Source organism: Cyprinus carpio, chromosome A17 (genome assembly GCF_018340385.1).
Source record: "Cyprinus carpio isolate SPL01 chromosome A17, ASM1834038v1, whole genome shotgun sequence".
Classification (NCBI taxonomy): Eukaryota; Metazoa; Chordata; class Actinopteri; order Cypriniformes; family Cyprinidae; genus Cyprinus; species Cyprinus carpio.
In genome coordinates, this window is record NC_056588.1 from 15,400,023 (window position 1) to 15,423,134 (window position 23,112).

A 23,112-nucleotide genomic window follows, 5' to 3' on the forward strand; every position below is an offset into this window, starting at 1 on the left:
AAATACGTCAAAGTCGTCAATAAAGGGAAAGTGCTCTTGTCCAAAACGTTATGGGCATTTAAGTGTATCATGAATTGAGTAGAAAAGACTGACAGTTCTCATAAATTCAATATTTGTGGTAGTTTATTTTATTTTATTTTAATTTTTTTGAAAAACACTGAAACTTTAAAACTCATGCTTGGCATGCTTGTAATTTATGGTCTAGAAAAAATGTGGAAATATATCCAAATAATCCTTATTTTACTCATAATTCAGCATTCTAAAAACACATTTCATTTTGGGTTTTAGGAATACAAACTGAATGTCTGTATTCTATGTTATAAGATATGAGAGATATTTTTTTCTCTTGCTTTTATAGTAAACCTTGGGTCCAGTTACATTTTTCTAAAAAAGCAGTAGGAATTATAAAACACTGTTCAAGGCTGCTTTTTTGCATATTTCAAATATTTATGCAGCTTGCATTAACTAATATTTATTATAATACTAATATATATTCTTCTTATGTGCCATTCTAGTTCAAACCATCCATCACCACAACAAAATTTCCATAATGGCTTTGGTGCGTGCAATGTTCCAGCTGTGAATGTATTAAAGACCTGCATTCCTAATACATCTCCCATTGAGATTAAAATGAAAAGGCACAATGTTGCTTAAGGGAGGAATCATTCTACCTCATATATTTGTTTGAACATGAACAGAGAGGGTTGTCAATATCAACTGACAATAACTGCATACATTGTGTTTGTGGCAAGTGTTTGCAGTATATTTAAATGCATGTGATGTATTAGTTTGAAAGAGTTTATTTAACTTTGCATAACTACTGACCTTGCGTTAACTCCACAATCTGTAGAGATGATGTAGTGAATTATCATAGTTGATAGTTCCCATAGTTAATGTTAAGACATCATGGTTTTAAAATACAGTTGTGTTGAAAACTTAAAGTCACCATCCTTTCCCATATACGCTAGCGTCTGTTTCCTTTTCCTTTTTTCCATTGTCTTTTCACCTTGGCAGTCGCACTTTCTCTCACTGAGGTGGCTAAAATTAAGGGTCCTTTGGGCAATGACAGAGGTGCATCAAAGGCACATGTGCACTCACATTCCATGCTCACAGTGTTCATAAGCTTCCTCCATGGACCGCTGCTGGTCTCTGCGAGTCATCATATTAATCATGTATGGATCCTATTTCAATCAATGGACAGCTTTGCAGTGCTGTGAACATATCTTTCATATCCAACAAAATGAACTGCTGAGTCTTTTACACTTCAGCTACAAGTGTCACATTTATGAAATAAATAAAAATAATTCCAGTAACAGAATTGCCCCCTTAAACTATAATTTTTACTTCACAAATCTAAAAACATTGATGTCTACAAATCCCTCATTAACAAATAGACAAAAAATAAATAAATAAAACTTTGATATTCAACATAATACAATGTCAAATATCACTATTTTCTTTTTTCCAAAAAGTGCAATGGTAATTTTCATTTGCTGTGACTAAATGTTTGCATGTTCATGACTACGATATGAACAAATTATAATTTATTTGGGGATAATGTAGGCCTACTCACAGCTGATTGTTATCATAAAATGTATTTTTCGACAATGAACAGTTGACTGTACATTATTTTTTTACATATCATAAGCCCATATTGATCTTCTTGCAGGCTGAACAAATACAATGGCAAAACTGTAAAGGATTATAATTAGGATTTACATCTGCTGTCTCGTGACATTAAGTCTTAAGTCTACAGTGCCAGTCACATCTTCAAAAAACTGTAAGGCAGTAATATTGTGTAAGAAGCATAAACAGTGGCATTTGACTCCTGTCAGCTTAGTTTATTAAGCAGTGCACACACAAGCTCTCATTAAACTAAAGGAAGTGCTGTGACTCCTGCAGAGAAGAGTTGTGTTTACACTGTACCGGGCTTCTAATTAAAGATATTTCTTTTTGATGAGAATTTGACCTATGATCTTCCACATAAATCCATTTTTACAGCCAGTGACCAGAAAAATATGAACCATGTTATTGTATTGAGAATGTAGGCTAGCCACAGGACAACAGTTAGTGATGATATTCTGCAACATTAGGTATTTTCAATATCTTCATAGAAATTATATAACAGTAAGATGCAGTTATCTAGTTATTTATATCTTATTCATGGCTGGAAGTTCCCAGCAATGTTGATATTTAGGACAAAAGCATAATTGTGAGTGTGATACTGAAAAGTGGGAAAAAAGAGACTGTGTTTTTGGAAATTAACCATGCCCTGCTCCAGAACTTTAACATTTCACTAAGATATATTTAATGTCAGAAGGTGCAGGGACACAGTGTCATATTTTCTATTTATAGCACATCCTTCCTTGTAATGCACTGAAAATGAGGTTCCTGTAATATTATTTCTCACACTATTTTTTTCTTTCTAGTTTTTTTTTTTTTACAGTGACATCTGTGAGTTTCCATGTAAGAGACCTGGGTTGTTCTGCAGAATTTTCATTCTTTGTTGAATGTCTCTGGTGAAATGAAAATTACAACAACCCAAGTAGGTGCAAATTAAAGTTCTTGAGTGAAAACACACACATTCAATGTAAAAAATAAATAAATAAATTGTTCCTAAATTTTGTTCAACAACCAGGCAGCATGTTTATTGGCTCAGTGATGAAATACTATAAGAGAGAATCAAAATAAAAGATAACAATGTTTATTGCAGACCAAAAACTAATACAAATCAGCACACATTTGTCTTGTATATTTGTTTTTATGATTAATATAATTCATTTATGATATTATTCACTTCAGTCATTTTTACAGTTGTATCATGGATTTTTAATCACCTTTTTTATGATGGAATGTGTCTAAATCATTTAGTAAGTGATTCTTATGTACATTTTCAGATTTAATTTAATGTAATTCAATCAAAAATGAAGATTCATTTACTCACCCTATGTCAGTTCAAACCTGTTACATCAGCCTGGGCTGTATGTCTATCAGTATTGTTATGCCTTTACTTCCTGCTGTTTGACCTCGCAGAATTAAAAAAAAATGTAATGTTTATGCACAGCACATTTGGGTTTAAGCTCATGACTAGCATCTGTCCATTTATTGGCTTTCACTCTTCACTTCATTTGACTACTTGAAAAAACACTTGGGTCAAATGTCAAACTGCTGACTCAGTGTGCATCTCTCTGACTGACAGGGAGAACATCCACCGGCACTGGAAAGTTAAACAGTGCCTATTCTTTTTTAGGGGCACACAGTATATAAATAGAGGCCTGTTTTCTGATCTTAGCAAGATAAGATTCTAATCCATGTTACATAACATTTTGAGCAGCAGCCCCTTTACCCAGAGTAACAAAAATATTTAGCTATTGTTTGCCATGCACGTGAATGAGCTTATGCTATGCCATAGAAAAACACTGACATTGCATGAAGGGTCACCATACAGTGTGGTCAGTGGGAACGTTCTCATGAGCAAACGTTAACTTGGACCATTTTTTCAGTCCATCTCCATGTCAAAACACATTACCTTGAAAGAGGAATGGTGACAGGTGAAATACTTCAATAATTTAGTGGTTGTTTTGAAACTGTTTTTTTTTTTTTTTTGCATTAATATATAATGAATGGATGGCTGTTTATTTTTCACTTTTGGTCCCCAAGACTTTTAGAAAATATGCTCTTTTCACACTCTCACTAGCTCATTTAATTTGCCTATTAATAATTTGCAAAAATGTATAAACATCTCAGGAGAACTCTGTCATTTTCAAGTCATGAAAATTCACAACACAATCTTAAATGATACTGCATATAATAATATTCAGTAATGGAAATTATTTGTTTTTGTAAAAAAAAAAAAAAAAAAAAAACCACTTCCCAGGATTCATATTTATTATCTAGCATTTTTTGCACTAATGCTGTTTAAAACTCTATATTAGTGTTTACAAAGTTAAATCAAAATCTCTACATAAAAGGCTTGTTTTATAAAGGTTCCTTTCTAAACAGATGGATTGCAATTATAAGTACACAAACTGTTTCTCCCCTATAGAACATCTCTGATGAGCACATCCTTTGATTGACATCATCAAGCAAGATGACACTTAGAGAGCAGCTTCCAGTGTTGTATTTCACATGGTCATTATGTTCTTACCAGTTGCCTTGTACTGCTTTAGCAATGCACTACAGCTGTGGAATATAACTCCGCTTACATACAGAACCATTTAGAAGGTTTCATAGAGGTTAAGAGCCTCCTTCACTTTGCCAATGCACATTTCAGAGGCTATAAAGCCCATTATAGCCCTTTAGGAAATGAACAGTACAGTACATACCTCCAGAAAAGACCACCGATAGTCTTAAATGGGAAGTGGAAAATGTAGTTACAGGAGAAGACACTGAGCTCTTAACTTCTAGAAGGTTTTTCTTCTTGTTTGTTTGCAGGAACAGATTGGAAGAAATATCGCCATTCACATGTATGTTGATTGGCTGTCACCTTTACCTGTTTCTGCTTGAGCTTGAGGAGATGAGACTTATCAGGAACTTCCAGTTACGTGTCACTTTCTGCTTATCTACAGCTCCACTGGGGAATTCTGAAGTCAAAGGTATGGATGAGAATGGACATGATGTCCCTTCTGGGATTGGATGGGATGAGGAGTCAGCACATGCTGTTTGACTGTAATTCCCAAGTACAGTCAAGGATATGACTGCTACATCCAGAGCAAACCTTCAGAAACACCTTGTTTTTGATGCAGTTCAGATCTCAAATGGACGGCTACTCTACATTTTGTTTCTTGAATTTCCCCTTGACATTCACACTTTATCTTTTATGTATTTGTAACTTTTTTGTGTGTGTGTATGTGTGTGTTGTTTAAACCAGGCGGTTGGCTGGAATCCCAGGTGGAAGCTAGAAGTGTTCAATTAAATGTAAATATTTCACTGACCCATTACTAGGGTGAGATGTGTTCTATTTATAGCGTGGATGGATGTGTTGGCTCAGCATCAATTGGTTTTCTCCCCCAGATCTTGCTGACTTAGAGTGAGGTGAAGGGGAGCATTATAATGAGAGGCCGAAATAAAATATCTATCAGAACTCAAAACAAAGGCGGCAGCAAGGGAAAACTGGAGATTATTTTCTCTCTCTCTGTGAACTGAATGCAAACGAGTAAATCTGCTGTGGACCTCTTCTCACACTGTGTGCCTATAGAAAAGTCTACAGAGTTGTTCAGTAGCAGCAGCAATATAAAAAAAGTATCAAAATATGAAAACTTCTCCTTTCCTCAAAAAAGATTGTTATACTTTCATAGTTTTCAAATGGAAATCTAATTTTTAATATGCCATTTTGAGGCCATCACATGATCGAGCAATAGTGTGATTGTGCCAAACCAACCAACATTGCTTTTATACAAAAGGTTAGGCCGGTTTGGGGCAGTTGTGACTTAATGGTTAGAGAGTCAGACTTGTAACCAGAAGGTTGCAGGTTCGATTGTCAATACTTGTAGGAAATATAGATAGGTGGAGTGAATGAACAGCACTCTCTTCCACACTCAATACCCACAACTGAGGGAAACAAGGTACCTAATACCCAGTTGCTCCCTTGGGGCTGCAGCAAAAATGGCTGCCCCTGCTTCACAAGTCTGTTAGCAAAGGGTATATTATATGATTACTAAGGAAATAATCTTACCCTTTATGGTGATGTGACCCAAGTCCTTGTGATTTAATGTGAAGGCAAAAATAGGAGATATACAATTAATATATAAATAAAATAATTTGAGTTGTTTTGTTGTGATATATTACACATGCATTTTAGTCTAATTACATTTAGTAGTAGAGATACTACACATAAATTTGAGAGTAAGAAAAAACATATGTATGAAGCATATATATATATATATATATATATATATATTACTCTTTACAAAAACTATATTTATTTGCAACAATCGTATTAACAACAATAAAAGATTCCTAAGAAGAACATCTAATGGTGTGATGGATGCCGTGCTGTTGTCATGTTAAAGATAATGACTCTGTCTTTTATTGCTCCCTTCACCAAGTGTGTTCCAAACAGTTACATTTTGAGATACGATTGCCCTGCTCCCTCCAAAGTTCTCACTTCAAGGGCTCTGCCCCGATGCTCACTTCCAATTGGAATTCACCACTCGCTAGTAACTTTGTCTATTTTTGCCCTGTTCCAAAAATGCCAAAGTAGTACTTTATATCTGAGCATCTCTGAGTGAATCAGTTATTTATTTCTGTGTTTTTTTGTATTTGGTATCTGGATATCAAGATATCAGCAGCAGATCCCTTAAGTGCTGCACGTTAGTGGGGTGAGGCCTCCATGGATTGGATTTGTTGGTCCAGCACATCACATAGATACTCAGTTGAATTGAAATCTGGGGAGTTCAGCACCTCGAACTCTTTAGATTAGGTGGAACGTGTCAAAGTAGCATCCACATGAATGCTGGGACCTGAGGTTTCCTAGCAGAACATTGCCCAGAGCATAACACTGCCTTCACCTGCCTGCTATCCTTCCATAGATCCTACTGCCATCTCTTCCTGAGGTGAACAGTGCACATGCACCCAGTCATCCATCTAATCTAAACGAAAACATGATTCAGCAGACCAGGCACATTCTTCCACTGCTCCATGGTCCTGTTCTGACACTCACATGCCCATTATAAGTGCTTTCGGTGGTGGACAGGGGTCATCACAGTACCCCTCATGCTGTCCCTCTCGATGCACTCTGTGTTCTGAAAGCTTTCTCCCATAGCCAGCATTAGGTTTTTCAGCAAATTGAGCTACAGTGGCTCTTCTGTGTGATCGGACAAGATAGCCTTTGCTCCTCTCATGCATCAGTGAGGTTGTTCTTCCTTGCACCACTTTTGGTTACTAACCACTGCATACCGGGAACACCCCACAAAACTTTTGGTTTGGAGATGCTCTGACCAAGTTGTCTAGCCATCACTATTTGGTCCTTTCAAAAGTCACTCAGATCTTTTCACTTGTCCAGTTTTCCTGCTTTCAACACATGAAATTAAAAAAATGGACTGTTCACTTGCTTCTTAATATATCTCACCCCCTGACTAGTACCATTGCAATGATATAATCAGTGCTATTGACTTCACCTGTCTGTGGTTTTAATGTTGTGGTTGATCAGTGCACTGTATCAGCACTCTTGGAACAATGCTCAGGTAATCAAATTTGAGGACTGGAACTAACAAAGAAACTAGTAACGCAGATGTGTATAGAAAAAAAAAAAATCAAAGTGTAAAACTCTATTTATATAGAACTGTCTTAAATTTGCTTCTGTAGTGTTTACTCTTGGTGGTACCAGAGTGGAAATGCCATTTTTACATGCCATTATAGATGTTTTACACAAACCATGCTGTTTTGTACAGGTAATGTTAGTCTGATCAGGTTGTGTATTTTCATTAGACTGAAAAACAGTGTGTATTGATTTGTCACCTAGTCATTTTATATACTTGCAGCTCAGAAATGATCTGATCAGTCTTCGGATGGTTAAGTTTTGGAACTTCACATGAAAGTATAGGCTGCCTTTTTCTTCCCCCCAGTAGACAGCACATAGTTTGTCACGGATTGTAAGCTGATTCATTTAATATAATGTCCTCACAGTCCTTGACTTAAATCAGTATCATTCTCAGCAGAGTCAGCACATTCATTCATATAATGAAATTTTCCTCAGCAGTACAAAAGCATCAATTTCTTCAATTACCAGGATTGCAACGGAATGCTTTTTAAAATCTGGAGTAGCCAACTATTTTAAAATGATTATGATTTTGGAAATCTAAAAAAAAAAGTAATATGTAAAACATATCAAATACATCAAAGCTAGTTATTGCTTCCTGAAAAAGAAAAGATACACCATGTGCTACTCCCTAACCAGACACCTTTAAAACTTCACTTATGTTCAGTAGTATATGTAACATCAAAATTCCAAACTCAGAAACAGAATGGCACGTGTATAGATATTTTCCTGCATATAAATCTCTACATATATCACCCCTTGACAGGTGCAATTGTAATGATGTAATCAGTGTTACGGACTTCTGTCAGTGGTTTTAATGCTCTCTGATCAGTGTACAGCAGATGTGAATAGAGTTTTTGTTTATATCTTTTATTTGCCTTACAATTCATTGTACTGTATTGTACACACAATCCTGTCATGACCAGAAAGAAGGGAATTTAATATGGGACTACATTCTGATTCTAAAAATGTCTCTGTGGACAGTCAAATTTATATTTTCTATTAAAGCTGTCTGTCCTGAAATTTTGAACTATGATCTAACCCAAAAGGCAACACCTCAAACTCAAAACAATAATTATAAATGTCAGCTTGCAATATAATATAATAATGTGATGTTATGGAACAGACACGCAATTTTGGTAGCACAAGTTAAAATGTATAAGTATAAAAAGTGTTCTCATTTTTTATTTACTACATATTAATGTAGAATTCTGTACTGTTCAGTGTTGACAGTATCTGACTGGTAAAGCACCACAATTTCCCTCATACGATCAAAATAATTCACATATTATGTGATAAGGACATCTGTGGAGTATTATAGGCCCTATGTGGTCTCATTTTGCTGAAATTATTAAGACAAATCGTACCAGCGTACTTTGAGGTCAAAATGCGTACAAGTTGGCAGGTCTGCTGATCACATCATGCTGAAAATAGCATTATTATTAGGTAAAGAAAAGACAACTAAAATTTTGTCTACAGTAACTGTATAGTTACTCTAGTCTATAGTTAAACTAAATGCAACATCAAAGCAGCTTTTGGTGTCAATTAATGTAAAATGGATTGACATTAATAAGAAGGATGCATTTCAGGGAACAAATTTTGAGGTAGCCACGATGAAACATTGTATCCTCACATAGTAGTCTGTCTTTTTCTACCCAAATCCTCTCAATTAGACCTTAACTAAACTTTAGGGGAGATTTTCAGACTGAGTTTAAGAGCAAGGGTATTGATTTAAGAGCCCTGGGCGGACCTGTATTGAGTCAGAATCTGAACTGATTGAGAATTAGATCCCTGCTTATTACGTGTCCATTAAAAATAGACATATGTATTAGATAGTCGGCATATAAATGTCTACATACAGCTTAATGCTTTCAGGCTGTAATTTATCATTCCTTACCAATAAAGTCTGCTGTAATTCTTGTGTCAGAGTAAACAGCCAAAAGGCCACTTATAGATGACATAAGCACACAAACAAACATATCTGTAAGACAGAGTGAACTTTAGTAAAGCAGTAAGAAATAGCAATGACACATGGTAAAATGGAGTAATTAGTTATGTTTCTATACAAATAAAAACAAAAGGATAAAATAAAACAGGTCAATATAATACATACAATTAAATGATATTATTCAGCTATTCTGTCTAAAGGATAACACATAAAAACAGTAAAAAAGAAAGAAAAAAATAGATATACACATGACCAAATACATATGAATACAGTTGCTCTTGAATATTATTTACAGTTAAAAAGCCAGTGCATAAACATTCTGCAAAATATTGCATTAAAAAAAAAATTAAAAATAGGAGATTTGCATGGCACCCCAGTAATCACTGAACTTGGCAGTTGTCATTTTGTTTCGGAGAGGCACTGACCCGTTCCTGTTTCTCCGGGGTCTTTTTGAAGCCGCGAGAGCGCCTGCTAATTTTCTGCTCTGTAGAAGGCGCTGGGCTTTCACAGCTGTTTTGCTGTGGACTGTTGGTGAGTGGAGATAATACAGCGGCATTGCTCTGGATCGCCTTAGGCACCTGGAGCTGAAAGTACATGAACATGATGTCAGGAGAGAGCAATGTTGGGCTGTCAAGAATGCCCAGCGGCAATATCAAAGTTCAGAACTTGTACTGTACACCTCTCTGGGGAAAGTGTCAAGATGTGGATAAGTGCAAATGTATAAATATAAGATCTTGCAATCAACCATTCTTCTGTCCTCCCCAAACCTATACACCAGGCATGTACTTTGAGGAGAAGAACCAGTGCTGAATGAAAACTGGCTGTGCTGCAAGCTGACTAATGGTTTGCTCATCCAACGACTCGCATCTGTTTCACTTGAAGTTTACTGTTCATTAAGAACTTCAGAGTTTTACAATCTATTAAATAGGTCTGTCAATAGTAGAACAACTTTAACTTAGTGAAGCACTTGCTATGAAACTAAGGGCCAATTTTTTGAGGGTCTACATGCAGAAATTTTTGAACAATGTTTCAAAAGTATAGCCACAAGATTCACTTATACTGTAGCGCTATTCACTTACAAGTAACTTACTATAACTCATATTCATAAAAGTTACTCTACAGCATGTGGTCTTTACCGCCCTTTGAATTCTTAAAGAATAACTGGGAAAATCTGCCCTGGAAATGGTGCCCTGGGGCAAAGTGACATGATTAGAACTTCGGAGGAAGTCAAAAGCTGACAGGAGAGCTTTAATGCTTCACAGCACTTAACGTCTTTTCATCTAATCTGAAATGTCATGCAGAGTTTCATTTGGAAATGCTTTAATGGTCAGTGACTTTAAGAGTGGTATAAATGAGTTTCTAAGGGTCTGTAATGCCCTCCTGTGGTTAAAAAAGAATGACTTTTGTTGATTTGACAATGATTTTTGTTCTGAATAACTTTTCTAATATACATTTCTAGCTTTGTACCTATTCTGGTCTTCTCTTAAAATTTGCTATTACTGCTCTGCTTATACTGACGGCTGGCTGCTTTATGCCAAATTGCTTTCAAATTTGTTTTTGAAATTTGCTGACCTTTGACACATTGCATGAAACCACAAGGGTTATTAAAGTAAACTAAAACCATAAGAAAAAATGTGTTACTTGAAATATAATAAACATAATAAATAAAAGGAAATAAAAAAAGGAATTTTTTTAATGAATTTTATTTTAATTGCCAAAGTAACATCTTTTCTATTTAGTTTAACTTAAAAAAAAAAAAAAAAAAAAAAAAAAAAAATTCAAATTTAAATGAAAAAAGAAAACCATAACAGTATCTCAATGATAATAAAATTACACTGTAAACCACTGAATACAATGAATATCATTAAAGAATAAATATTAGATCTTGCTATTTGCATGTGCACAATGGAATACTTCCAATGGAAGTTTAATATATACAGTGTTTAATATTACATAAATGTTCATGGAATCAATACCATCATTTTGCATCATAATTTGCAATTATTTCAAGGAAAAGTTTATATTGAAGATGAAAGATGTAGTTTGTTGTGGTTGCAGTAAACAGATAGAGGTAGTCCTACTCACGGTTTTTGACATTTTGCCCTCTGCTGTCTGTTTGGAGATTTGCAAAGGACATTCTGCTAAAACTGAGCTCTGCTGTGCTGCAGTCTTCTGGGCGACCAGACGAGGGCTGCAGCGCTGCACTGTGGTCCTGCGAATAATAAATGGGCTCTTCTCTCCAACTGAAATATCTGCAAAACCTGAACAGAAAGAAGTAATGTACATGTGTAAAATTAGAAATCTATTCTTTCATTGTGAAAGCTTTATTGAGAACAACTCACATACGAATGTACCCTTGATGTGAAGTACAGCGAATGACAAATTGTGATAAGCTCTCACCTTTCTGAACAAGTTGAGGCAAACGCTCTGGTCTGAAATCCTCATCATCTAGTGTGGCTTTAGGTGTGGCAGCTGCAGCTTTCAGTCTCTTGGTGATACTGTGCAGGGCTTCCTGTGCTTTGTCAGGAGTGTCATCTGCTGCTCTCAGTCTCTTTCCTGCTGGCACGTTTGCTTTGTCTTCCACTGGTTTACTGTTCTCCAGGTCACTCTTCTCGGACCTGAGGGACCTCCTGTTCTTGGGGGTCTTTGTCTGGGTGCTCAACTGCTTGAGCTGGTTCTTAAGGCTTTCATTGGTCTCTTCCAGCTTGTGAACTTTGACCATGAGATTGCAATATCGGTCCATACTCTCATCCGCTTCACGGCTCTTTTCCTCCAGAGCTTCCTTCAGGTCCTGTAGTTCTTCCTGCAGGCCGTCACTGCTGCCGGCATCACCTGTTAACAAGAAAGATGCTGTAATATATATATGTGCAGAATGATTAATGTAAATATAATGTACAGAGTGCATAGTCCTAAAAAAAGGTTTTATTCATATTACATTGTTTCTTTGTCTAACACTTCTCAACTTAGGAAAGATGGACAAATTTGAATAAATAAATAAAAGTTTGACAATATTAGACCACACGCTTTGTTATCTAGTTATGTCCATACCTTGTTTCTGTGAGGCCTGCAGTGCTGCTATCTGTTGTCCCTGCTGCTGAAGTTCTTCTTGAAGTGCCTCCTTCTCACTCTCCAGCTGTTTGCACGACTTCATCCACAAACTGATCTTACTCATAGCACTGTCCTTCTCTTTGGACAAGCGCACAACCTTTGAGTCTAACTCTGTCTACAGGGACCAAGACCAGTAAATATGACGGTTAATTATTTGACAAAATGTTAAATATAGAACACTTTTATAAATATTTATTATAAATGAATGTGTTTTATTATTAATAATAAAGGAATAGAAAAAAATTAAACAAAAATAATACCTTTTCTTTTTCATAATGTTCCAACTGGTTTTGTAACTCCTTTAAGGTAGAGTCCACATCTGCATTTTGAGACTTAAAGCTACTGAAGTCTGATAGATACTGTGCAGCCTTTTCTTCAGCTGCCATAATTTCTTCCTTCAGTTTATTAAGCTCCATCTCATGCTGTAGAAAAAAACTGAACTTGATCAGAAACACAGTAAAACAAGTAATTTTGTGAAATATTAATAAAATTTAAAATAACTCTAGTCTATTTCTATTTAAAAAATTAAACAATTTTAATTATTGATTAATTAATTTTAATTCTTATTATTATTACGAGTTGTTACCATACCACCTCTTGCAGGAATGCACAGTTCTACTCTCATAAAGCACAATGTTGCTACTATTGTTGCAATGTTACATCTGCCCACCTGCTGCTGTACATGTTTCAGGCTCTCCTCGTGCCCCTTGTTGATTTCCTTTATCTGAACATCATGAATTTCTTGAATATGAGCTATATTTTTTTGTATGTATTCTTTTTTTTTTGTCATTTTTTATAAGATGTGTTGTAATGTGTAATGAAAATGAAGTGTAAGCAGAGACTGAACATTCATGAAACCAGTGTAAAACATGGTGAAAAAAAATCTTACCTTGTACGTTTCGATTTGTTTTTGAGACTCTTGCAGTTGACAAGTCAGTAGATTTTGATTAATCTCCAAACCATTCTCCCTTTCTTTTGCCTCACACAGCTCTTCCAGATGTTGTGTCTGGAGGTGCAAACTGCTCTCATGTAGTGCATTTAACTGAAAAAGAATATGAATAAATTAATATGTGAAATAAAAACAAGAAGATAAAATAAGAACGGCTAAAGATGACAAAAAATACCTTTTCTGTTAGTTCAGAGTTCATGAGCTTCACAGCATCAAGCTGGCTCTCTAGCTGTTGGATATTATTCTCCAAAGAAGTTACACTTGTCTGCAATACCTCCATCTCAGTGGACTGCATCTGTGTCGTCTCCTTCAATTGTGCAATAGTAGACTGCAACTCAACCGTGTCCTTTTTCAATTCATCTCGCTCTTCCTGAATAGAAGATAGTGCCTGCAGCTCAGCTATTTGTGACTGAAGTCGTGTGTTTTCTTTGCGAAGCTCCTGCTGCTTGTTTTCAAAGTCTTTCAAGAGCGACTGGTTGGATGAACCAACCTTTGATTGGAAGTCCTCGATCATTTGTAGATGGTCCACAGTTGCCTCTTCCACAGATTTAAGCTTTTCAGTAGCTGCTTGATTGGACAACTGCAATTCGTCAATTAGGTTGTTCTTTTGTTGAAGTTCTTGCTCAAGTTTATACTTCTCCTCCTTGAGATCTTTTAGCTCACTGACCATCTCTTCAATTTTCTTGGTAAGCTCTTGCGTTTTAGCCTGTACTTCCTCGAGCTCGTCTTTGGCCATCTCTGCTTGAAGAATAGCATCCTCTAGATTCTGGTCAGAAAATTCTTTCTCTCTCTCAAACTTTTCAATGTTGTCCTGAAGAACATCTGCCTTTCTCTGTGCAGCTTTGAGCAGCTGACTCGTGTGGTTCTTTTCCCGTTCATCAGATTCAATTTGTACCTTTAGTTTTTCAGTGCCTTGTCTCATCTGAACTACCTCCTCCTGAGTGGAAAATAACCTAGAGGCTATTTCAGCTTTCTCCAAAAGGGACAGTTCAAGTGACTGTTCAAGCCTGATATTCTCATGCTCAAGTGAATGGATTTTGGAAGACATGTTTTCAGACTCTCTTGAAGCAAAATTCTCATTGTTCTTTAAACTATTCAATTCACTTAACAGTTTTTTATTGTCTTCATTCAAAAGAGCCACTGTATTCTCAAGGTTTTGAGACTGCTGAATTAATTGCTCTTTTTCTTTCAGCAGGGCATCAATTTGGTTAGCTGTCACCTTGTTTTGTCTTTTCCCAATCCTAATGTCCTCTTCTAGCTCTTTTATAAGTTCTCGTGTATTCGTCTCTCTCTTCTCCAGAAGCTCAGCCTTTTCTTTCCACTTCATTAGTGAGAGATTTTCACTTTCCCTTTCATCAGCACACAAAATAAGCTCTTCTTTAAGTCGCCCACCTTCTGCCATAGTTATATTAAGTTGTTGTTCAAGGCTGCAATTTGTCCTCTTAGCTGCTTCAAGCTCTGCCGCTTGCTTCTGTTTCTGTTCTTGTATCTCTTCTATGTCAGCCTCCATGGACAGGATGTGCTTCTCTAAATTGGCCTTCTCTGAACGCACTCTTTTTAGTTCGCTCTCAATCTGGAAAAACTTCTCATCCCACTCACCTTTTGCCATCTCTAAGCTTTCCATCATCTCAATAACATCTGAGAGCTGGCATTTGGAGGTCTGCAACTGTAGTCTCAATGAATCAATCTCCTCTGTCAGCTCTCCAATGTGGTTGTTCAGTTCCTTGTTTTCTTGAGTGATGGACATCAACTTGTCTGTGCTTTTTGTATTTTCTATTTCTATTTCCTGAATTTTACCCTCCAAGTCCGAGCACAAATCTTTTCTAACTGCCAGTTCAGATTCCAAGACTTCAAACTGGGACTGCAAATGAGCAAGATCCGTTTCTGGTGTCCTTAGAGTTTCCTTAAGTGTTTCAAATTCCACATGTGATTTTTCACTTTCTGGGCTAATATCTGGAGTGGAGTCTGACTGTTCAGGCTGATGCATTATGTTCTCTTGTGCTTCGTTTGTCGTTTTTTCAATTTCCTGATTAACATGGAGGAAAAAATATGAATACAATTGAAGATAAATGAAATCAAATAGCTTTTGATACAACCAGTGCTTTAAACCTATATTTTACCCAGGTACATTTTCAAAATGCATTGATTTAAAGGTGCAATCTGTCATTTTCTTATTTGTGTCGGATTGGTGCCATTGCAAAAATGTTCAGATCAAAGTCAGTCATTTTACTTTACATTTCAAATTCAATTTACTTTAAATGAAAAACACCTTTAAGTAAGCCATTTGACTGATGCATAAACTCTGAATTAAAAACATCTGAGATTCTGTTGTGAAAACCATAGGTTACCCGGGAGGTTTTAGTAGCCAGCAAGGAGGATGATGCAAGATCCAATTCCTGCATTTGTTGCATGGTCGCCTTCAGTTGTGAGGACAAGATTTCTGTGTGTTGCTTTTCTTCTTTAAGTTTGGCCTTCAACTCATTTTTGATACTGAGCATTTGCTCCTCCATCCTCAGGAGCTCTTCAGCATGCTGTAATTTGAGTTGCTCTATTTTAACTTCTGTTTGCTCCTCCATGGTTCTGACAGTCTCCTTAAGAACATGAGTTATCTCCTCAAGCTCCCTGGATTTATTTTGCATTTGCTCTTTAAGCGGTATGTGTTTGTCATCCTCATCTGATAACGAGAATGTTTGGGCCTCTTCTTGTGAATCAAGATGCTCACCTTCTAAGGGCAAAATAGATGTGTTAGCAAATGGCATTTCGCAAATAACTTGGTTATTCTCATTTGCGGTTTGCTCGTTTTCCAGTGTTTCTGCATCAGAGTTTGCCGCAAGAATCTTCTCAGTTTGAAGCTGTTCTATGTAAGTTTGCTGTTCCTTAATCTGAGAAACCAGAGAATTGTTTGCCTGCTTTAACTTATCTATTTGCTCCAGGGAATTCTGGGCATCTGCTTTTAATTTCTGAATATCAGATTCCAACTTAACGTTTTTGTTGTATATTGCTTCAAGGTTTGCCTGCTTACAATTCTCTTGCTCTAGGGAAACTTTAAGTGTTTCATGGGTTACACGTAAAGACTCCAACTCAGCAACTAATGCAGAACTGGATTGTTGTTCTTTCTGCGTTTCCTCCAAACATGCAGATAGCTGTGATGCTTCAAGTGCACTCTTTGCATAGTCTTCTTTGATGGACTCAAGCTCTGATTGTAGGATGGACCTCTGTGCCTCACTCTCACATAACTTTGCTTCCAGAACACTGATGTTGCCTTGCAGTGCCTCTACTTGTGCATCAAATGAATTAATGCAGGATTCATTATCTTCAAGATCCATCTGCAACATTTCAAGCTGTACTTTGATTTTGCTCATGTTAATGTTTTTTTCGTTCAGTGCCTCTAACAATTTAGCTTGCTCAGATTGAGCCTCCTGAACCTTTCCTTTCAAAGATTCAATCTCATAGGATTTTGCAGCTTCTTGGCTTTTTAAATCTGCCAAAGTAGTTTTGAGACTTTCTATCTCCTGCTCATGTGGAGATGCACTTTGTTTCAAGTCTTGTAGTTCCTTTGCAACATTCTGATAGGAATCAGTGACCTCTCTGAGTTGGTCCTTAGATAAGTCAAGATCTTCCTTCAACTTTACCTTTTCAAGAGCAGCTTCCTCTAGTTTCTCTGAAGCATTTTTGGCCTCTACGTATTTGCTCTGTAATTCTGCCTCAAGAACAGTGATTTGCTCCTCTAAACTCTTTTGTTTTTTAAGATGAGTTTCTATTTCAAAAACATGGACTTCAGATTCCTTGTTGTGTCTTTCAGTGAGGTTCTTAATACTTGTCTCTAATAACACTTTTTCTTCAGATATGCCTTGCAAATTTTTTTCCAGACTTAAATTCTGCTCTACAGATGAGTCAAACCGTTTCTGAAAACTTTCTAGTGAATCCTTTAGTGTGGTAGACAAATGATTTGAGGCTTCAAGCTCAGTTTGTATAAACACAATCTTTTCTGCCATTGCATCTTTTTCAGCAAGTGCTCCTGTCATTTCAGAAACCTGTTTAAGAAGATTTTCTTTCTCTTGGCACACAACATCATGGAAATTCTGGAGGCTTTCATACTTCTCAGCTAGATCATTAGCTTTATTTTCGACCTCTTGTTGTTTCATTTTGAGTTGTGCATTATCATGCTCCAAGCTTGATGCCTTCCTTCTTTCTTGTTCTATGCCTTCAGCAAGATTCTCAGCTATTGCCTTATGATTTTCCAACTCCATGGCGGTCTGAACTTGTAATTCCTTTACTTTCTCCAGGGAACTTCTGGATTCTTCTGCCTCAGAAAAAAGACAATTATACTGCTCTTCAAGAGAGCAGAAGGACTTATTCTTTTGTAGCAGAGATTCAACTTCATGAATAAGATCTTTTTCCCTCTTTTCCACTAAAGAAACTTTCTCTGCAAGATCTTCTTTGACTTTAGAAAGATCATCATATTTTCCTAGGACATCTGCGTTTAGATCTTTTTGAGACTTTATGTCTGATTCCAAGAGGGCAATCTTCTTCAGTACCTCCTGCAGGGATGTTTCCACATTCAGTTTTTCTTGTTCCAGCTCTTTGTTTTGTACAAGGCGGTCTTCACATTCTTTAGCTAACATGTTTTTCTCCTCTTTGAATTTCTCTAGCTCCTGCTCTTGCAAGGCAAAGGTTTCCTGAAGATGCTCAATCTCAGTTCTGTTCATTTCAATAATAGAGTCCTTTGATTTAGCCAGGACGCAAGCACTTTCATATTCGGCAAGGAGTTGACAATGGGTCTTCTCCAATCCTTCCACTTTACTTGTTTTTTGATGCAGTTTAGCTTCAAGCTCACTCACATGCTCCTGCATCAGAGTGATTTGTTGTTTCAAATTGTCCACCTCCTTATTATGCTTTTGATGTGTCTCACTAAACTGCTGTTGAAGCTCCTCATATACTCTACCCTTTTCCTCCAGCTCCACACATTTTACAAGCAGTTCACCTTTGAGTGAATCAATCTGACCAGATAGGCAAATCTTCTCGTTTTCTAAATCCTGCATTCTTTTCTGGAGACCATCATGAGCATCACTGAGTTTGGCCTTGTCACTCTCCAGATCTTCAATTTTCCTCAGCATTTCTTCGCGGTTGGATTCAGTGTTATTAATCAACTGTTCCTTTTCGGTTTTCCACTGCAGAAGAGCCTCATAGTCTTTCTTCATCTCAGCAACTTCTTTCTGACAGGAGCTTGAGGTCATTTTGAGGTCTTCATTTTCTTTCTCCATAACACAAATCTTTTTGGCTTTGAGTTCAACTTCATCAACTAGTTTTTGCAACTCAGCCTGAGTCTTCATATTCATTGCTTCTGTTTCAGCCAGAGTTTTTTTGGCATTTTCCAATTCTTGAGCAGATGATTCACTTTGGCGGTCCAATTTTTTGCGAAGCTCAGTCAGTTCTTCACTCTGTGTTTGTGTCTTAACTGAAAGTAGCAAATTAAAATGATAAGATGAAGTATTTCCTTAGATTCTTTTCAAAGTCTTTTTAAAAATGTTATATTGTAGTACATTTAATTGGTACATTAAACTTAACATAGCATACCTTTTAAATCATCTACCATTGTTCGGCTTTTGACAAGGTTTTGCTCAATATTTTGTTTTTCCACTTCAAGTTGTTTGACACTTTTCATTCCTTGATCTAACTGACAACTGAGAGTATTCTTCTCTCTCTGCATCTCCTAGGATAAGAAGAAACAACACATTCAAATGCTGGCATACTCCATAAAGTAAAATCTGTTATTATTAAATGGAAAAAAGCCAACTAATACATTATCTTTAACAGATACACAGGCAGCTTACATCAAATTTCTTCTTCAGCTCTGTCTCCTTCACTTGACTGGCCTGTAATGCCTGTTCAGACCTGAGAAGTTTCTGTTTCAGCTCCTCTAAATCTTTCTCCAGTCGATTCTTTAGAGCAGTTACCTTTGAAACCAATGGCATTTTTTCTTGTGATTATGCATTTTTGGGTTAAGTTATTGGTAATAAACAAAGGGAGAAATATAATCAACAGAAATGTGTTATTCATAACATTCCTAAAACATTATTCATAGCTGAATTTTCTAATTACCTTATCCATATCTGACTGCATAACATTGTAGTCTTTTTTGGCTTGCTGGATCTCCATACTCATTTTATTTTTCACCTGGTTAAACTGCTGATCAAGAGCTTGATGGGAGCTTTGAAGTTGTGCAAGTTCCTGAAATGAGCAAGAGGACAAACATTTGTCATTTTTAACTCATCCAATATTCAGAAAAATAAAACATGTTAAATGAATTATATTTGACCGTAAGGCAAGACCTTTTGACTCTCTCTCTCCTGGTCCTTGATTTTCTGCTCCAGAGATCTATGCATGCTTTCAGCATTATGTCTTTGACAGTTCATCTCCTCTGTTACCTGCTTCAGCTTCATCTCAAGGGATGAACACTGAGGAGGCAAATCAACCAAAGATCAAATACTACATTTACACAATATAACCTACTGTTCAACCAAATGACTGCACAACACACAACATATTAAATGCATACAGCGGCCTCTAAAACTGGACACCTAACGCTGGAATATCTTGATACATTATACATAAAATCTAATCAATTTTAAAACATCAAGCCAAGTGGCAATTATTTTTAATAAACAACCACAATTTTGAAGCAAAATAGTTCAAAACATTTTTGTGCAATGATTTTCCTAAAAAAGTTTGCTTAGGTTAGCTTTAAAATAAGCGTTATTTGCTTTAACATTTTGTAATATAATACAAGGACATAAATATAATTTAAGTGTTTTTAAGTTTTCAAATACTTTCTGGGGCCACTGTATATAAAACAACTTAATAACTTAACTTAAAAGATAAGATAAAATATAAATGCATTAAGCTGACCTAGGGTACATTACCTTAGAAACAGACTGCTCATACTGCCCTGTAGTCTTTGTGAGTTCATCTCTGGACTTGCTGAGGAGTTTGTCCTTTTCTGCCAGATCTTTCCTGGCCATTTCGAGTTGACTTTGAATTTCACTGAATTTATTGATCTGATTCTTCATTTCCTTCTCTTGAGCATGAAGACGGAGCTCTAACTCAGAAACCCTTGACCTCATATCTGAGCAGCATAAGAAAAAAAAAAAAGAGGAAGCAAAATGTGTTACCTTAAGGCATATGAAGATTATCACTGTAGTGCTGTATTCAGAAGTATATTTTTATTTACATCATAAAAATTAAATCCATCTGTCAGGTCAGACCAACCTTGATTTATATTCTTAAGCTGTTCCATCTGCTGTGATCCAGCTGTGTCATTTTGAGTGCTTGATGTGAACTGCTGGTGGGGCTTAAGTGGTGTGTCATCATAAGACCATGACATCCCAGAGGGTCCATTTCTTCTCCTAGAGGGTGTCTCCATCACAGTCAGAGACTGATGACTGTGTGTTTGGTCTTGCTGCCAAGGGAAAACTGAGGACCCTGCCTGCTGTCTTGCAATGTCTTTATGGCTGACTGCAGACTGGTTCAGAAGCTTCAAGAGTTATGAAAAAAAAAAAGGAGCTTCATTATTACTATTTAGTAAATTAATATAATAACTAACTACAAGGCTCTTTTCACAAAATATGTATGTATTTTACTTACTTTTACATGCATGACTTTGATTTCAGCTTCCAACCTTTTCCGCTCCTCAACCTCTCGATTGTACTTTTCCTGTAGGTCACTTATTTTTGAGTCTGAAAATTAAATTACTACAGTTTTACAGTGTGTTGCATTCATTCTGAACTGCATTTTTGCTTTCTGTAACTCATATCTTACCCTGTTGCCAATGATTAGGTGTCGCAGGGGTGGCAAATGCTTTCTGTGGCGTACTAAACTGTTGGATTTCTGAAACTTGTGAAGTTTGGGACCGTTCCAATTCATGCTTGTACCTGAATGCAATAGATACAATTAAGCCAGGATGAGTCTTATTTGGCTAGTTTAAAAATATGTTAAAAAATAATGATATAATTTTGACAGCTTATGCACAATGTAAAGTATTAAACACTGTCCACTTACTTTTTGACCTCTTGTTCTAGTCTATCAATCTGCTTCTTGCATGACTTGAGTTGACCTTCCAGATAATTCACCTGTTGCTCCTTAGTTTGGATGTCATGCGTAAGTTTCTGTCTAGACTTTTCCAGACCTTCACAAGATTCTACTAAAGTCTGATTTTCCCTCTTAAGGGCAGATGCTTCACTTTTCTCACGGTCCATCTGTAGGGAAATATAATATACAAGTGATGCAAATTTAATTGCATTCATTAAGAGGCTAAAGAGGAAATCTACTCCACTGCTTCTCAGGTAACTGACCTTTTGCCTCTGTTTTTGTAATGTAGCTTCAAGGGAATCCAGCTGAAACTGTTTCTGTTGTCTCTCCTTCTTTAACTTGTCAAGTTGGCCTTCAATCTCTTGGATCTTTTGTAAAGCCTTTGCAGGAAGGCCATCCTTCCACTCTTCTACAGCCCAGCTCATGTTTACTGAAAAAGCTGTGTTGCTCCTCAAAGACACAATGGCATGCTCTGAAAAATGCAATAATAAAAATGCAATTCTGTAAACCCCACAATCAAGCAGATGAAACATTATAGAATCATATAAGATCATATAATACCATAGAGAGGAATTACAATACATTTATTTATGTGACAGAGTTTACATGTCACAAGAGTTCACAAGTACATAAAATGTATTGTAACAATTACTTAAAACAGAAAAACTATAGGTATCATCAGGATATGTAATGCAATCTTTTTGTACACTTCTATCAAGTGAAATGCGCAAATACCCTCAGGATCTTTCGTTTCTATAATTAAAAAATAACTAGATGCACAGTTGTTAGGCATTATAAAAGAGTTGTATTTAATATATAAAATAAACATGAGACGGTTATTACTACACAGTGATATAAATGACAGACATCATCTCGAGGTTGGTTTTAACACATCGATCAAATAAATTTATTACGACCAAAACTTTAGACATATTCCACTCTCAATTCTACAAAAATTATATTATCTTACCAGAACTAAAGTTAGAACCCCTCACGTTAACTCTGCGAGTTCCCAAAGGTTCTTCTTCTCGTGTTCTTCAGTTATTGTTAGAGCAGAAAATTCAAAGAGCTCAACATCGTTGTTGACTGAATGCTGCGTCGTCATTGGCGCGCTTGACAAATGACGTAAGAATATATCGAGCTCTGATTGGACACCCCTATCCTTTCGAATTTAACTCCACCCTTTATTTTCTATTTAATTATTTCGGAGAAATGAATAATAGGGTGGATCAGTTCTGTTATGTTTTCGTCCGAACTGCAGAAAAGAACTTGGAGACAAATATACGCATCAAATGAATTCATCCTCTTTCTTTAATATTCCTATTTATTAAAGGAAAACTCTTTTAATCGTTCTTGTCTGTATTATTGTTGGCTTTGAGCAAACTGGTGATCATAATAAATGCACCACATATGATTTTTGGTTATGTGCAATTATTTCTAATCCCGTGCTGTTATGCACTTCTGAATGGTTACACTTCTGTTCCTGTTTGTCTTCCTGAATGCAGTGATCTGTGGGGAGATGAATGGCACCATACTGCTTCCATAGGGCTCTGCCAAACACGTGCTCTGGGTCTGGCTCATAACAGATGGTATGAGAGCCATATATGGATTTCATCACCATGGTTACTGCCAGGGATGCAACACAGCTTATGTAAAGTCTTATGACAAAAACAATAGCAGATGATGATTACAAGATGTTGGATGCATTTAGTGATACAAAGATAAATGTGTTATTTTGATGCTGGTTAATACCATGCCTTA

General features: G+C 36.4%; 1 protein-coding gene across 1 annotated transcript; it reads right to left on the minus strand.

The window, feature by feature from the left end:
* Nucleotides 1-7,879: 7,879 nt before the first annotated feature.
* Nucleotides 7,880-23,032, minus strand: LOC109064692 (centromere protein F-like). Its single transcript, XM_042774667.1, is given in 20 exon segments — nt 7,880-9,790; nt 11,292-11,467; nt 11,607-12,038; nt 12,255-12,429; nt 12,575-12,736; nt 12,985-13,114; nt 13,199-13,356; nt 13,439-15,289; nt 15,612-18,721; nt 18,841-18,976; nt 19,098-19,220; nt 19,366-19,494; nt 19,596-19,721; nt 20,187-20,389; nt 20,533-20,797; nt 20,908-20,999; nt 21,082-21,194; nt 21,322-21,518; nt 21,615-21,823; nt 22,322-23,032. Coding segments are annotated over 19 exon segments (7,944 nt in total). The 5' UTR covers nt 21,777-21,823; nt 22,322-23,032; the 3' UTR covers nt 7,880-9,586.
* Nucleotides 23,033-23,112: the final 80 nt, after the last annotated feature.